The sequence below is a fragment of the Leucoraja erinacea genome, chromosome 1 (genome assembly GCF_028641065.1).
Source record: "Leucoraja erinacea ecotype New England chromosome 1, Leri_hhj_1, whole genome shotgun sequence".
Lineage (NCBI taxonomy): Eukaryota > Metazoa > Chordata > Chondrichthyes > Rajiformes > Rajidae > Leucoraja > Leucoraja erinaceus.
This window is the reverse complement of record NC_073377.1, coordinates 100,755,461-100,771,370: the sequence shown is the minus strand read 5'-3', so window position 1 is coordinate 100,771,370 and position 15,910 is coordinate 100,755,461. Positions and strand designations below refer to the sequence as shown.

At 40.7% G+C, this 15,910-nt stretch overlaps 1 protein-coding gene across 1 annotated transcript in view; it reads right to left on the bottom strand.

The window, feature by feature from the left end:
* The window catches only part of antxr2a (ANTXR cell adhesion molecule 2a), a 205,167-nt gene extending 189,616 nt beyond the window's left edge, over positions 1-15,551 (bottom strand). The window contains exons 1-3 of the mRNA XM_055640235.1: positions 14,942-15,551; positions 14,533-14,604; positions 14,214-14,285 (exon numbers count right to left, since the gene is read on the bottom strand). Of these exons, the coding sequence (XP_055496210.1) occupies positions 14,214-14,285; positions 14,533-14,604; positions 14,942-15,105 (308 nt within the window). The 5' untranslated portion in view covers positions 15,106-15,551. The remainder of the gene's footprint in view (positions 1-14,213; positions 14,286-14,532; positions 14,605-14,941) is intronic.
* Positions 15,552-15,910: the final 359 nt, after the last annotated feature.

Sequence of the window (15,910 nt, the reverse complement as noted above, 5' to 3'; positions counted from 1 at the left end):
ATAAATGGCTGTTGGATAAATAGAGCCAGATCAGCTCCATTTGAAATTAGTTACCTTTCATGCTTCCAAATAGATTCCTGGAGCAATCTTGTACAATTTTCAGTCAAAGGTAATTTTCTGACTGTTGTGTAGACAATCAAACAACAACCATTGTGATACTTAACTCGCAGAAAAACTGATTGCATTTAAAGCCATAGAGAAATATGGCAAGGAAACAGACCTTCTGGCCTACCAAGTCCATGTTGGCCATCAATTACCTATATACACTAATCCTACCCTTTGCAATTATTGTCCCCACATTCCCATCAACTCACCCCTCCTAAATTTTACAATTCATGTACACACTAGGGATAACTTGGCCAATTTGCCGACCAACCCATACATTTTTGGGATGTGGGAGGAAATCGGAGGCATCTGAGGAAACCTCGCAGTCCCGGTGCAAATGAGCAACCTTACAAAGACTGCACCAGATGTCAGGAATAAATCTGGATCGCTGGAACTGTGGGAAAGCAACTCAACTAGCTGAGCCACTGATGCCCCTTTTTGAAAGAGAAGAACCTGGAATTATTATATTTATTTATATCTCACATTAGTACTCTTCATTCTAGAGAAGTCATTCCAGAATCTACAGATTTGCTAAAGATAGACCCAGTGCTGGAGTAACTCAGCAGGTCAGGCAACAACTCTGGAGAAAAAAAGATGGGTGTGTTTTGGGTCAGGACCCAACCTTTTTCTCCAGAGATACGGCCTGACCCGCTGAGTTACTCTAGCATTTTGTGTCCATCTTCAGTATATGCCAGCATCTGCAGTTCCTTTCTACACACTATAGATTTACTATATTGAACCGTTCATTATCACTAAAGGCAAATCATTCAAAACTCTACAATATAGGTCATCAGATCTTTGAGATTAATCAATTTTCATGCTCATTAATTTCCCGAGCAATATTTATTTTCTGATATTAATTTATTTTTCCTCTTTATTTGTACTGTATCCTTGGCCCTCCAAATTTTCAGGAAGACAGACACAAAGTATTTGTTTAATATTTCTGCCAATAATAGGGAAGCTGAACATCCATCAGCAGTAATTTACTAGTGATGTCCAAGATCTTAACAGATCTGCTGCCTGATTCTTTAATGGTGTATAACTATGCCATTCAATGTGTACATGTGTACAATATTATCCCACAACATGCAATTCCCTAACATAATGAAGGATCCATGTTCACCATTTTCAATTCTATTGGCCTGGGAAGGAGAACCTGTTTGCATCTCCAAGTTCAAGTGAGTTTTTTGTCATGTGTCCCTGATAGGATAAATTCTTGCTTTGCTTCAGCACAAGAGAACATAGTTGGTCTGTAAGTTTAAAACAATTGTGTACTTCTGTTACATGCCAACAAATCACAGAATCATTTACAGCCATAAGTGATTGTGGTGCAAATACCCCATCATAGAATTGAGTAACCTGGTATTGGAACCAATTAATTAAAAGTTCAGGAAAGTCAATATCATAATCAGATGTCCAATATTGCAGAGTCTGTTCTGCTATTCTTTGTTACTGTCAATGATCTAGACAACCAGATTTTGGTTCAACACATATACGATTGATTAATTGATTCATTGAAAGGTAGAGCATGGAAACAGGCCCTTCAGCCCACCAAGTCCATGCAAACTATCGAGCACCCATTCACATTAGTACTATGCTATCTCTCTTTCACATCCACACCCTACATACTAGGGACAATTTACAGAGGCCAATTAACCTAGAAACATGCACATCATTGGAACGCGAGATGAAACCAGTACATCCAGTGGAAATCCATAAGATCACAGGGAGAACGTGCAAAATCCCCAAGGACAACAACCAAGGTCAGGATCGAACCCGACTCTCTGGCACTGTGAGGCAACAGCTCTACCAGTGTGCCACTGTGCTGCCCTTTATAATGTCATCTTCTCTGTTCACCTCAGGCAATGTATGAAGGTTAAACATTGAAACAGTCAAACATATGTTTGCTTCCATGAACTGTGAGAATTGTTATTTAGTGCGAGCTGTAATCTCCAGGTTACTCAATTCTATGATGGGGTATTTGCACCACAATCACTTATGGCTATAAATGATGCTGTGATTTGTTGGCATGTAACAGAAGTACACACATTTTTTTAACTTACAGACCAAAACAGCATTGATGACGGGGGGAGCACTTTACCCTCGCTGAGCAGCGATCATGACATACACTAGTTCTATCTAGCCACAATTTACAGAAGGCAATTAACCTACAAACTCGCACGCCTTTGGATGTGGGATGAAACCGGAGCACCCGGAGAAAACCCATGCGGTCACAGGGAGAAAGTACAAATTCTGCACAGACAATGCCCATAGTCAGGATTGAATCTGAGTTTCTGGTGTTGTAAGGCAGCAACTTTATTGCTATGCCACTGTGCCACCATTTGTTTTGGGCTATCTGCTCAGTCATCTGTTGTTCTGGCAATATATAGTCACAGGATACCAGGTTTTTCCAAAGACTTTAGCATATACGTGCATTAATTATCCTCTCCAAAATGTAAGTCATGAAATACAAATTAGCACGGTTGTTTAAGTGTTGGTTCCCTTTTACATATCATCAGCTAGTTATTACTTTTTGTCCTGGTCATGTGGAGGATATACATTGCAATGTTATACAGGAGTCTATTTCATCAGCACCATGGCTGGCAAACGCTTGTGAATCTTGACAATGTTGGTTCGAGTGACAACAGGTCAAGATTTGGGTCTGCCTTAATCTCTCCTCTTTTTATAGGTTTTCTTTTGATTGTCTCAACACATCTCTTCATTAATATCTCTTGGACAGTATGAAGATAAGGTCAGAATGATGAATCTGTATTGCTCCGCATGCTCTTGAAGCTTCAGAGGAAAATTAGGCTCTGCTGTCACACATCAGCTTTGCAGGAATCCTTTATTCCAGCTGCACAATTAGAACTATTGAATCTCTCAAATGTTTCATGAATGGGACCTTTTAGTGGTCTGCCATGATCAATGCCTTATTTGTATGTCAGTGAGCACTATCTTTTTATAGAGTGCTGGCATAATGTGAATGTCGAACCACTCACTACATCTTTATGGATGTCTGTTCAGTACCAACAAATCTAGCTCTCAGCTTGTATTTCTCCACATCCACGTGGCTTTAATACACAAAGAAACAAGGAACAGCAGATGCTGGTTTACAAAGAAGACACTCAGCAAGTAACTCAGCGAGTCAGGCAGCATCCCTGGAGAACATGGATAGGTGTCATTTTAGGCCCGGATTCTCCTTCAGACTGGGCATTTCGGATCAGGGCCCCTCTTCAGTTTGAAGATGGGACCTGACCTGAAACATCACCTATTCGTATTCTCCAGGGATGCTGCTGACCTACTGAGTTACTCCAGCGCTTTGTGTTTTCTCAAGGTTCTAACATCTGTGTCTCCAGATTTACAAATTTTCAGCTTTGGTGCTTCCATTTCAGTGACTTTTTCCAGGCCTGGTTACACTGTTCCCGATGTTGAGGGAGTCCAGAACCAGGGGCCACAGTTTAAGAATAAGGGGTAAGCCATTTAGAATGGAGATAAGGAAACACTTTTTCACACAGAGAGTTGTGAGTGTGGAATTCTCTGCCTCAGAGGGCGGTGGAGGCCAGTTCTCTGGGTACTTTCAAGAGAGAGCTAGATAGGGCTCTTGAAGATAGCAGAGTCAGGGAATATGGGGAGAAGGCAGGAACAGGATACTGATTGTGGATGAGCAGCCATGATCACATTGAATGGCAGTGTTGGCTCGAAGGGCCGAATGGCCTACTCCTGCACCTATTGTCTATTGTCCTCCCCTGCATAACTCATTCTGTAAAATCTGTGTTCTTTCTCTTGGTGCTGCATTCAATGATGTTAAACTTGAGCTATTATTTTCATTCGATCACATTGTGAAACTGGCAGGCATGTATTTTGACATCTATTTCACAGAATGGGGTTTCATTTGTAATGCCGACAACTCCTTTGGTCTGTAGGTCCTCTGCTTTTTCTGTTGATCACTCACTCTTGAAACCAAAAGATTAATTGATGGAACTTACATCTTCCAAATGATTTGCTATGTATTATCAAATGTGACCATTCTTCAATGAGTTTCACATTCCAATATGTTTGCAAAAAATCGCGATCTCTCACCGATGTTGACAATATGGTTTCTCCCAAGCATCAGGAATCAAAATACTTATAATTGTCATGTGCACCGGATATGAACTGGAGCAATAACATTCTTACTTTATGCAGCTTTACAAGCACATTAGATGCAACTACAACAAAAATATATACAATAAGTTACCAGGAGAGGTCAAGAGTATTTTACTGTCATATTACCCAAACGGGAAAAGTGAAAAGCACAACAGGTATGTAAACATAGTACTCCATAGATACAATGGGCAATAAGTTCAATAAATTAGTTAAATAGTAAAATAAATAAGTTTCAATAAATTAAAAATATATATATCATGCAAAAACAAAGCCCGAGTCCCTAGTGCAATCAAGGCAGTTGGTAATTTGCAGTTTAGTTGGAGTACACAGCGTTCAATAGCTGATGGTTGTTGGGAGGAATCTGTTCCTGAACCTGGTCGTCATAGTTTTTAGGCGCCTCCTGTTCAGTTCAGTTTAGTTTATTGTCCTGCACCTTCTTCCTGATGGCAGGAGTGAAATGTAAGCCTAGCCAGGGTGGTGTGGGTCCTTGGTGATGTTGGCGACCTTTTTGAGGCAGTGTCTCCTCTAATTCCCTTCGACGGTGGAGGAGGTCAGTACCTGTGATGGACTAGGCAGTGTTCACCACTTTTTGTAATCTCCTTTTTCCCTGGGTGTTTGAGTTGCCAAAGCAGGCCGTGAACAAGGAAATGGCGATACGGGTTTACAAAAGAAGACACTGAGTGCTGGAGTAGGTCAGCAGGTCAGGCAAGAACACGGGTAGATGGTTGCAGGTCAGGACCCTGTCTGAAGAAAAGTTCCGCCCTGAAACATCACCTATCCATGTTATCCCAAGATGCTGCCTAACCCACTGAGTTACTCCAGCACTGTGTGTCTTCCCGAGTCGTTTGTGTGGTGGTGCACTCCTCCCACTGCTTACAGAGGGCTTACACCGATACATGAACCCAAGGTTTACATCAATGCCTCTTCCTTCCACAACATCAAAATCATCCTCAAGAAGGATCAAGTAACCCCACAACCTGGGCCAGGCCCTCTTCTTGCTGCTATTATCAAGCAGGAGGCACGGGAATGTAAAATCATAAATTGAGGAACAGCTACTTTCCTACAACCATCAGGTTCTTGTACTGATCAACACAACCCTAACCTACTTTGTCAACTGAATGTCGCAGACTATCTCTTACACTACCATGGACTTGATTTCTTGTTGTCTTTTTGCACTAATTTCTCTTCTTTGGAGAGTCTTTTTCTTTTTGCTGCCTTGGATAATTTATGCACAATCTATGCTTTTGTGCATCGTCCGAGTCAGTCCGCCTGTGATGCTACTGCAAGCAACATGCTCATTGTACCTGTACCTAACACATATTTGTGCATATACCAAGAAACACTTGATTAACTGTATAGCACACCAAATGGTATACATATACCTAACAATTGAGTTCCTTATTTAATACTACGATAATATAACCTGAATTAATACCATATAATTATTTTTAAGCTTGAAAGGGTGCAGAAAAGATTTACAAAGATCTTGCAAGGACTCAAGTGCTTGAGTGATAGAGAGAGGCTGTGCAGGCTAGGGAACGCGGGAGGATGAGGGGTGGTCTTCTAGGTTTGCAGGATCATGAAGGGAATAGATCGGGTAAATGCACAGAGTCTTTTACCCAGAGTACGGGAATCGGGAACCAGAGGACACATTGGTTCAAGGTGAGGGGGAAAGATTTAATAGGAACCCGAAGGGCAACTTTTTGTCCTACACAAAGGTAGGTGTATGGATCGAGCTGCCAGAGAAGGTAATTGAAGCAGGTACTATCACAACGAGTAAGAAACATTTAGTCAGGTACATGGATAGGATAGGTTTGGAGGGATTACGGGTCAAACACATGCAGGTGGACTAATGTAGCATGTAGGTTGACATGGCCAAGTTGGGTCGAAGGGCCTGTTTCAATGCTGTGTGACTGTAAATTAACTAACCAAACTTACAAGAATCCACACAATACTATAGATCTTCGATTGCCAGTCAACCTACGCAATGACAATGAATTATTTCTCAGACATGGTTAAAAAGCAATGTTTTTCTTTTTACATCTCTCTCTTTTATAAACATTTGCCTCCAACTGTGTATTTGGTTAAATGTATCTTATCTATTTAGATAGGAAAATGTGCATTACATCAACCATGATAAATGTTAAAATAATATTCACGTCATCTTCCTTTAATTACCTTAGCTCTGAGATCAGATCAATTTTCTTGATATTCAATAGAGAACATTTTCAAATACAAAAATATTTAACAAAATTAGTGCCTATTTTGAACAATGGTGTCAAAATGTGGTTTGTCAATGATAAACAATCATATTCTAACTGAGTTACTAAAAAGCACTCAAATCAGTTGCGGCTTTGTTTATAAGCTATTTATAAAGCTCACAATCTCACTGAATAAAGTCCTAATCAAAGCCTAATTTGTCATTGTTTTCATTGGTTTCCCATTCCCCAATCTACCACATTGAAGATTTTGCTCCTGTTTTCAATTTACCAACAATTGCTGAATCAGAGACTTGCAATCTTTTTCCTGTGGACTCTTGCACAATGGAATTTTTTTTCTAGAATAGTCACTTCAGAAATAAACGCAAAAGACTTCAGAATTAATGGTGTTGACATCATTTGTAATACTGTTGCCAAAAGCAACGCATTGCAAATTTTCAATCAAATGCTCCAGAAACAAATTTCATGTTTTTAGGTATCACGTCATAGTGTTCTCTCTGTGTCTGTGTGTGTGTGTGTGTGTGTGTGTGTGTGTGTGTGTGTGTGTGTGTGTGTGTGTGTGTGTGTGTGTGTGTGTGTGTGTGTGTGTCTGTGTCTGTGTGTGTGTGTGTGTGTCTGTGTGTGTCTGTGTGTGTGTGTGTGTGTGTGTGTCTGTCTGTGTGTCTGTGTGTGTGTGTCTGTCTGTGTGTCTGTGTGTGTGTGTGTGTCTGTGTCTGTCTGTGTGTCTGTCTGTGTGTCTGTCTGTGTGTGTGTCTTTGTTGTGTTCATGGTGGTTGCAGTGGGCGACAGAGAATGTAAAACAAATCAGATTTGTAATTTGTCTTTACATCAGCTGTGAAATTTAAATCCAATTTTACAGAATTTGTACAGCAACCAGCCTTGATAATAAATGCAACAAATACCCATAAAGATAAATACCAAACGGTTGTAAAAACCCATCAGATGAAATCTGTCATCCTGATCAATCAAGCCTACATCTAACCCCAGTCCCAGACTAGGTGGCCCAACAAGCCACTCGGTTGTCCCATTATCAATGTTTTTAAAGAGTGGAGCGTTTAGCGACGGCAAACATTACTTGCCCTGCCAGAGGCCCAAGATCCCACTAAAATGAATAAAGAAACATCCCTACCCTGATTAATCTACACCCATTACTCCATTTGCAGCCTCATGTATCCTGAACACTTCTCTCCTCACCCCGCACAAGCTTACCCTATCCCCATCAATTCACATTCACTACAATGTCCCACATTTACTCCTCCTCACTATTATCCTACATGCTGATGTTGTTAAGACTTTAGATGTTAGCGAAACAGTGGAAACAGGCCTTCAGGCCGACCAGCGATCACCCCCTACACCAGCACTATGTTACACATTAGGGACAATTTACAGAAGCCAGTTAACCTACGAACTGTGGTCGGCCTTTGGCATGAGGGGGAGAAATCGGAGAAAACCTATACAGACAACACCCACAGTCACGATCAAACCCAGGTCTCTGGCGCTGTAAGGCAGCAACTCTACGCTGCACCACCATGCCGCTCAAGCTAGAAAGGGCGCAGAGAAGATTTACGAGGACTCGAGGGCTTGAGCTATATGGAGAGGTTGAGCAGGCTGGGACTCTATTCCATGGAATGCATTCCTGTATGACTATGACTAAACCACACATAACTACCTCCACCACCACTAATCTACCTCTCCCCAAGCTCACTCACCACTCGCCCCATTATGACTAACCCATATTCACTGACATTTAACACATTCCTACGGACATACACGGATACTGCCTAACTTGCTGCGTTCCTCCGGTGGTTTGTTAAATGCTCAGCATATGCTGAGATGGTTGGAGCATTATTCTGCCCGCCCGATTGAATATTTGAAATGGCAAGGAATCTAGCTGTAACTCTGGAACTTGTAAAAGTCCAGGAGAACCTGATAACCCTCCTTTCTATGTAGGAGTCTGGTAACAATCTTGTTGCACAGGGTTATTGGGTCAACTGGGTGCTGCCAAAGTTTTACTCCCAATGTTCCAACCAGAGATATTCCGTGTGTTGCCTGAGAGCAAGCGGAGTTACTCCCATACAGACTCCCGTGCTGAAACGGAGAAGCTGCTTCCCACAAGGAGCAGATCACTGTTTAGTCAGAACAGAGAGATGCCACCACTGCTGTTCTTGAAGAACCTAAACATCTCTGTAGAATAAAGAACTGACTGCGGGAAGAAATCTGAGAATGCAGGAAGCAGACTGCTGGGATGGGAAGCTTGATCCACAATGACGGGAGTGCAATCTGGATTGCAGCAGGTCAGAACACCACTGCCCACCCAGCCTACTGGTTTTAGATTTTAGAGATACAGTGTGGAAACAGGCCCTTTCAGCCCAGTCTGTGACGACCATCCATTCACACTGGTTCTATGTTATCCCACGTTCTCTATGTTATCCCACGTTCCCACACTCCCTACCCACTGGGGGCAATTTTACAGTGGCCCAAATAACCTGCAAATCTGCACATCTTCAAGGTGTGGGAAGGAACTTGAGCACCCGGAAGTAACCCACGCAGTCACATGGAGAACGTGCAAACTCCACACAGACAGACTCGTATGTGAGTCTCTGGCTGTTACATTGTTCAGGGTGCCTCATTGTTAGGCAATACTTTCTATAATCAATGATCCAGACTATATTTCACATGGTGAAACTGCAGTCTGAACCAAGGCCAGGGTCTTCTTATTAGCATATGTTTGGTCATCTTCCAAGCTAAAAGCAACAGTGCACCATCAGTCTGGCAGCACCCACAGCACCAGGCACTACATCATGGTGATTCAGTAAAAACTTGTTACACACCACGTTAAACCAGCACTACTTGATCAAGTTTCCAGGCAGTTAAAATTACCTCAACATGCTTTGCATTTTTAATACCATAATCCAATTGGTATGCCTTGAAATACTGGGATGAATCTCAACATAGGCAATGGAGAATATGGTACAGAGCAATAGACATCTATTAAGTAAAGTTAAAAGATGGGGAAAAAAATCAATCTAATGCCATTCCCCAGCTGCGTGGAACCAAGCAGCCTTCTCGGGCTGCTGCATTCTACAGAGTGATAAAGACCCCAGTGAGCTCTCAGCGATGGGAGAAGAGGTGGAGAAAGCGGGAGGAGGTGGAGAAAGGGGGAGGGGGGGTGAGAGGGGGAGGAGGGGGAAATTTTAGAGAGGGAGAAGAAGAGAGAAAGGGGAGAGAGCAAGTGAATGGGTAGGAGGGGGAATAGAGGGTAACAAAGGGTCTGCATGAAATTTAGGACAGAGAGGGATGAGGGTAGTTTCAATAGCAGTGTCTCAAACTAACTGCTATGTTCAGTAGACATTATATTGCTTAAATATATAAATATTTCTATGTCGCCCACCATCCGCTCACAGATATGGGTCCTGGCCCCTATGCAGAAACAGGTTGCCGACCCCCTGGTCTAAATAAAGGTCCCAACCCAAACCACCTCTCCATTTTCTCCCGAGATACTGCCCCCCCCGTTGACTTCCTCCCGTTTTTTTTTTCTATCATTAGTCAATTTTCCTTTTCGGTCTATAAATTATTTAATTTCAAGGATACTTTTATTTGTCCCATTTATTCAATTTTATCGGTGAGAGCAGGATCGTTCCTATATCGTGCGGATAGCACTCCTCTTTCCCCATTCTTATTCCAACTGCTGAGTGGAACTATCCAGCCAGTTTACTTCACGTGAGAAGTTATTATCAGTGATCTTTAAAATGTGGTGTGTAAAATGTTTCATTTCCTTTCAAAGGCTTTTTGTTCCACACAATCCAATCTTTCTTCATTTTTCTTTCCGTGCCTGATTTGACTCAAATTTGCCTTCCTCCCAATCTTCCTTTACCTCAATTCAGAAATCTCTTTGATTTAAGAAAACACACTGTTACAAATGCATTTTAATGTGGATATAAGGAAATAAAGAACTTTGGGAGAGACAGCAGAGAAAGGCGGTAGAATCTAAATGCTGCTACTTGGCAGGGAGGCATGAGCAGACCCAAGGTTGGTTAATCTTTGAAGTTGGCAGGCTGCGTTCAGAAGGCAATTAAGAATATAGGATAATTGGCTACTACGTGGAGGCTACCAATAAAGAAAACAAAGAAGCTGTACAAAATTGTTATAAACTGCTGGTTAGGCCTCAGGCAGAGAATGCTGTATATGTTCTGGACACCAGATTTCAGGAAAAGCGTCAAAACCCTGGTAAGGTTACAGAGATTGACTATGATAAACCCACGATGAGTGGAGAGATTGGACAAACTAAAATTGTTCTTCCCAGCTGAGAAGGGGAAACCAATTATTCAAAATTCTAGTGTTTTCTACATTTGAAGATAGAGCATAATTTCTTCAAAATCAAGATTGCACAACCTGAAAGCTGCTTTGAAAAATAAAAAGCCCACAAGGCTTTTCAAAAGGCAATAAGACACCTACTTGAGTAGGTGGTATTTACAGAGTAAAGGTGAAACATGGACTGACACAGATATGGTACAGCAAAGGGCTTTCTGTTGCACTGCAAAATTGTACAATCCTATTAAATTGTTATAGCTCTCACTGTCAACTGAGATCTGATAGTCTAGCCATGTGATTGTGTCCATACTTCCAGCAAGTCCCGTGTGAACAAAAAGTTTAGGGGGGGCAGAATGTTTTTTAATGTGGTACCCACAAAATCTAATCAAATTTATTTAAGTAAATTTATGTTTATCCCATCTAACTACCAGAAATGCAAAACGAGTGCTTGAATGAATTGTTGTTACAGCACAGAAGATTGCACTGAAATGTTCAACTTTCTAACACTTGAACTTGGCAAATTTGCAAAATCCACAGAATTTCTATCTCAATAGATCCCTTAGGGAATAGACCAATACAGACACTAAGGGGCAAGTGTGCTATAAATTTAATGACTGTTATATAAACTTTATGACTATTCCTCAAAGCGTAATCATTATACATCCCATGTCCTCCAAACCAATCAGTGCACTCAGTTACACCCAAGTCACTGGGATTGCTTTAAATTCAATTTTTTTAATTATCACATTCTTGGAATGTTTTTGCATGATACACACGTGCAAAAATGCACTTGCATATATGTTGTACAAAAGTGTATTCTACACTTATAATTCACAACATTATCCAGGAAATTAAAACTACTGTAAACAACGTCTGTCAAAAATAGCTATGGCAGTCATAAAAAATGTATTATTTAACACAGTGAAGCTTGTTTTCAAAATGCCATGCTGCCATAGTACACTTTCAATACATCAAAACCTTGCAGACAGTTAACTTAACTACATTATTTTCTCAGCCAATGGAAAGATGGAATATAATTTCAAATAGCTTAACCATTAGGAAATGAATGAAAATCTGTCATAACCAAGTAGGCACTATTGCCTACAGCAAATGCATACCTTAAAAATACATTTAATTAATTTTGTATAGTTTAACGTTGTTGATGAAGATTTGTCACTATACACATGAAAAATGAGAAACCACAAGACAAACTGTTTGGCTTTGAAGTCATAGATCTTGCTGATTATGTCAAGAATCATAAAAGACTAACTTCCCTCAATATTATTTGTCTATACAAACATAATAAAAACAAGTATGCATTGAAAGGTTCAGTCACATGCATATATGTTAGTTTGTTCCCCATAGAACACATCTTAAAAAAGTAATTATTAATTTCCAAACTTATTGTTCATGACCCAAATTATGCAAGCACAAGCATGTGCAATTCTTTTAAAAGGATGACTTAATTATCATTGACCTTTCAATGGTTAAATTGCACCAGGATAGATCTATACTGCTACCAATCCTTCTCCCTCTACCCAATTAACAGTCCCTCTTCCATAATATTTAGGCTCACATTTAATGCATTATGGGAATAAACCTTTCATACCCTTTCATGCCCAATTCCTTCCTAAACTTAAACGGTTTTATCCATAGTGCATGGGAAATAATGCATTGAAACACTCAGCACATAACACTGTTTAATGTGCATATCATTATTATCACATAAATAATGCAGAAATTTTGTTGAGGAAGACATATGGTGCAAATTACACCTCATCAAAATTTGTGCCAGTCCATCATTAGCTTTGCAGCAACAACCAACTAATCTGCAGGATGAACAGAAAATTATTCAATCTCCCTCATCTCCACCCCAGAGCCACTTTCACAGCAACTTCGAGTTATTGAATTGCAGTACGCAGAGAAGGCTTGGCTGTGTGCTTAATCGGAGGCCAAGCTCCAAGTCATTCTTGGCTCATACACTGAATTGTATAAGAGACTGAGTGGGTATTACATTAAACATCTTAACTCTTCAACGTGTTTTGTAAACTTGCTGCATTTCCTCTTTGTAATCAACCTGCAAAGTTACGTCTATGAATTGTATATACAAATATAGTAGTATTTACAAATATAACAATGTTAAAGTTGTCAAAGGTGTTCAACCAGTGATCCAGCCCTTAAAGAGAACCATTGGAAATTTTTTCAAATATTTCTATAATGTTTTTTCTTACTTTTCATTTGTCTGTCTTTTTCTCTCATTGAAAACGCTCCTTCCCACACTTTATACTTAACTAATTTGACCTTAATTCAGCCTATTTTCTGTCCAATTGTTTTTGATCTTTCTTGATCCTTTAATCTCATTTGGATGAAATGGACAGTTTGCTCTGTCAATTCATCCCCAGTGCCCAATTGATTCTATTTTATCTCCTTATACTTCAATGATTTAAATTTTCAGCACATCGCCCTGAAGGATACCATTTGTTAGACCTGGCCATTCAGGTCTATTACCTAATACACTATTTCCTGGAGTACAAAAATCATACTCCATTGACTTATTTTCCTCGGCAGCCCCTCAATATGTTCAGAGGTGGTTTCTAAGATTTAATATGGGATCCATGGGTTCCATCTCAGATGAGGCAGGGTATCTTTTTGCCATCTCTGTGGATTTCTACGTGGCACTGAAGAAATTTGTGGAGAGAGTACATCTCTATTTATGTCTGCGCTGCTTTGGTTTGCCTGCTGTAGGTGGCCCCGTGTTTATCCAAGGTAAACAGGAGACCAGGTATCACTGCAGGCCAGCACACCATGACAATGCCATGATCTGAGGTCGTAGTCATTGCATTATTTTTCTGGAATGACTGAAATGTGCTGATGCATGGGAGAATCAACCAGACCGGACCAAAAGGTGGGATTAATATAGGATTAATGTAAATAGCTGGTTAATGATAGGTGTGGACTCAGTGAGCCAAAGGGCCTGTTTCCATGCTGCATCTCCCTATGACGCTTATGTCTAACAATCAAACCTTAGTATTCTAAATCTGATAATAATTCCAGGACTTCTGCATTTGATCAGCAAGTGTGGAAGTTTAGAACTTAATGCCATTTTTAAAATCGAGATTGCGTTCAGAATTGTTGGCACTGACCAGTGAGATCGGCCCGAAGGTAACTTCTGAATATATTTAATCTCACGTAATTTACAGGAAAGTCATCATTTAAAAAAATACATAGAATTGTATTTTGTTTATGGAGGGATTAGGTAGGACAGAAACAAGATGTAATTTGGATAAAATTGGAGTGGAGGCAACATATTTGAGAACTTTGGATGAATGTTCAAGAATAAATAATGATGACAGTATGTTTTGTGGGAGGTTTGATAACAACAGTTTAGTTAATGCATTTCCGCTTAGAATGAAAACAAAGCAATTGACAGACCTGTCACCGGTGAGAGGCATCTTCACATCAGCTCGGGATGAAAACACGATGAAAGATAATCTCATTTGGGGACTGCAAGAAAAAACCGACACAAAATGCATTAATCCTCAATAAGCAACACCTGATGTATGACACAAATTTCAAATTTCACTTTTTTATCTAAATTTCAAACTTTTTTATTTCGCATTTGGCCCGTGAAAGATGATTCCGTTTCTGTTGCCTCTTACTTCCCACATGTGGCGACGAACTGAGTTAAACAAAACTTTTCTCCATGCACTAACTGCGCCAAAGTTCGTGGAGTAGATTTGCTGAACATTACCTGACAAATCGATGGACCAGTGTTTCCACAAAGTCATAGATTTCACCCCAGTTGTCAGAAACACTCCCGGATCTGCAAAATAACAGACAATCAGCTCGATCAAGACAGCAAAATCAACTATTTATAATTATGCAGTTATAACTCTCTCTCCCCTCCCCCTTCACTTTCTTGCTCCTATTTAATGACCAGAAAAGACTTTTAAAAGTTTATTTAGAATAACGTTTCTCCTGCGGTTGGACAAGTAGCTCAGTTCTTGCTCATTTTGCCTGTTTATTTCCCCATTTACTACCGCACGTGGTCTATCAATGCCCACAATTCATTTCATCGCTCTACGTTTCAACTCACTTGAGCTGGCAGCTGCGGTTGCCCCAACACAAACCCCAAACCCGACCCACTCGCTGAATGTTACCTGTCAAGTACAAAGTACAGATCAAACGCCCCGTGACACGACTTCTCTTCACTTTGCACCACTCGTGGATCGTTCATGATCAGAAACACTGCTACAAAGAGTATGAAATCCCAGCGCCTGGGGCAAGGACTCCTGCAAACAGCAACAGCCCGCCGCCGCTTCATTATCGTGCAATTAAACGTTGTAAAGCCCCAAAGCAGATTCCAGGAACTCAGAGCGAGATCCTCCAGCAAACATTAAACAGTCACCATCGGATTCCTAGAACGAATCCACACGATCGCCCAACAGGAGCGAAAAACAAAGCGACTTGGTTAAACTGCACATTGCGTCAGTACAGGAGATGGCTTGGCCACTTGCCACAGTCGCTCGTTCACTTCCAAGCTGAAACTTCCCAAAGGAGGTCGGTGTTCCGGTGGGGAATGAACTTGTGCAGCCCGGCCTCTGTGGCGTTTGCATGCACAAAGCAGATCACGGAGCAGCGGGTGTAACGGGCGCTGGCGTTGCATTCAGAGCGCCTGTGCTTGTTGGGAGTGGGTTGTCTCAGCTGGGTGTGTCGGAGGCGTCCCTCAGCGGGACAGCTGCTGCGCCCTGAGCGAGGTTATTGCTGCACAGCCACAACTCATCTTTGCAAGTGGTGGCGTGATATCATTTCCTGCTCTTTTTCACATCGTTATCAATCAATGTGGTTTTTTCCCCCCTGTTGTTTAGTCCACAGAGAAGCCACGCCAAAACTTGCAAATAAGTATTGAAAATGGATTTCTATATCACATTTTAGTTTCTACATTACAGTTAAGCAAGGCTTTGTTACTACTCTTTTTGAACTTAAACTACTATTTCAATATTTTATAATAAATTCATTAAATATTATTAAGATTATAATAAATTCATTAAAACAATATAAAACAGCAACATTCGCTGTGAGATTTTTAATCAGCTATTAATATACACGTTAAAGTATGGCATGCTTAA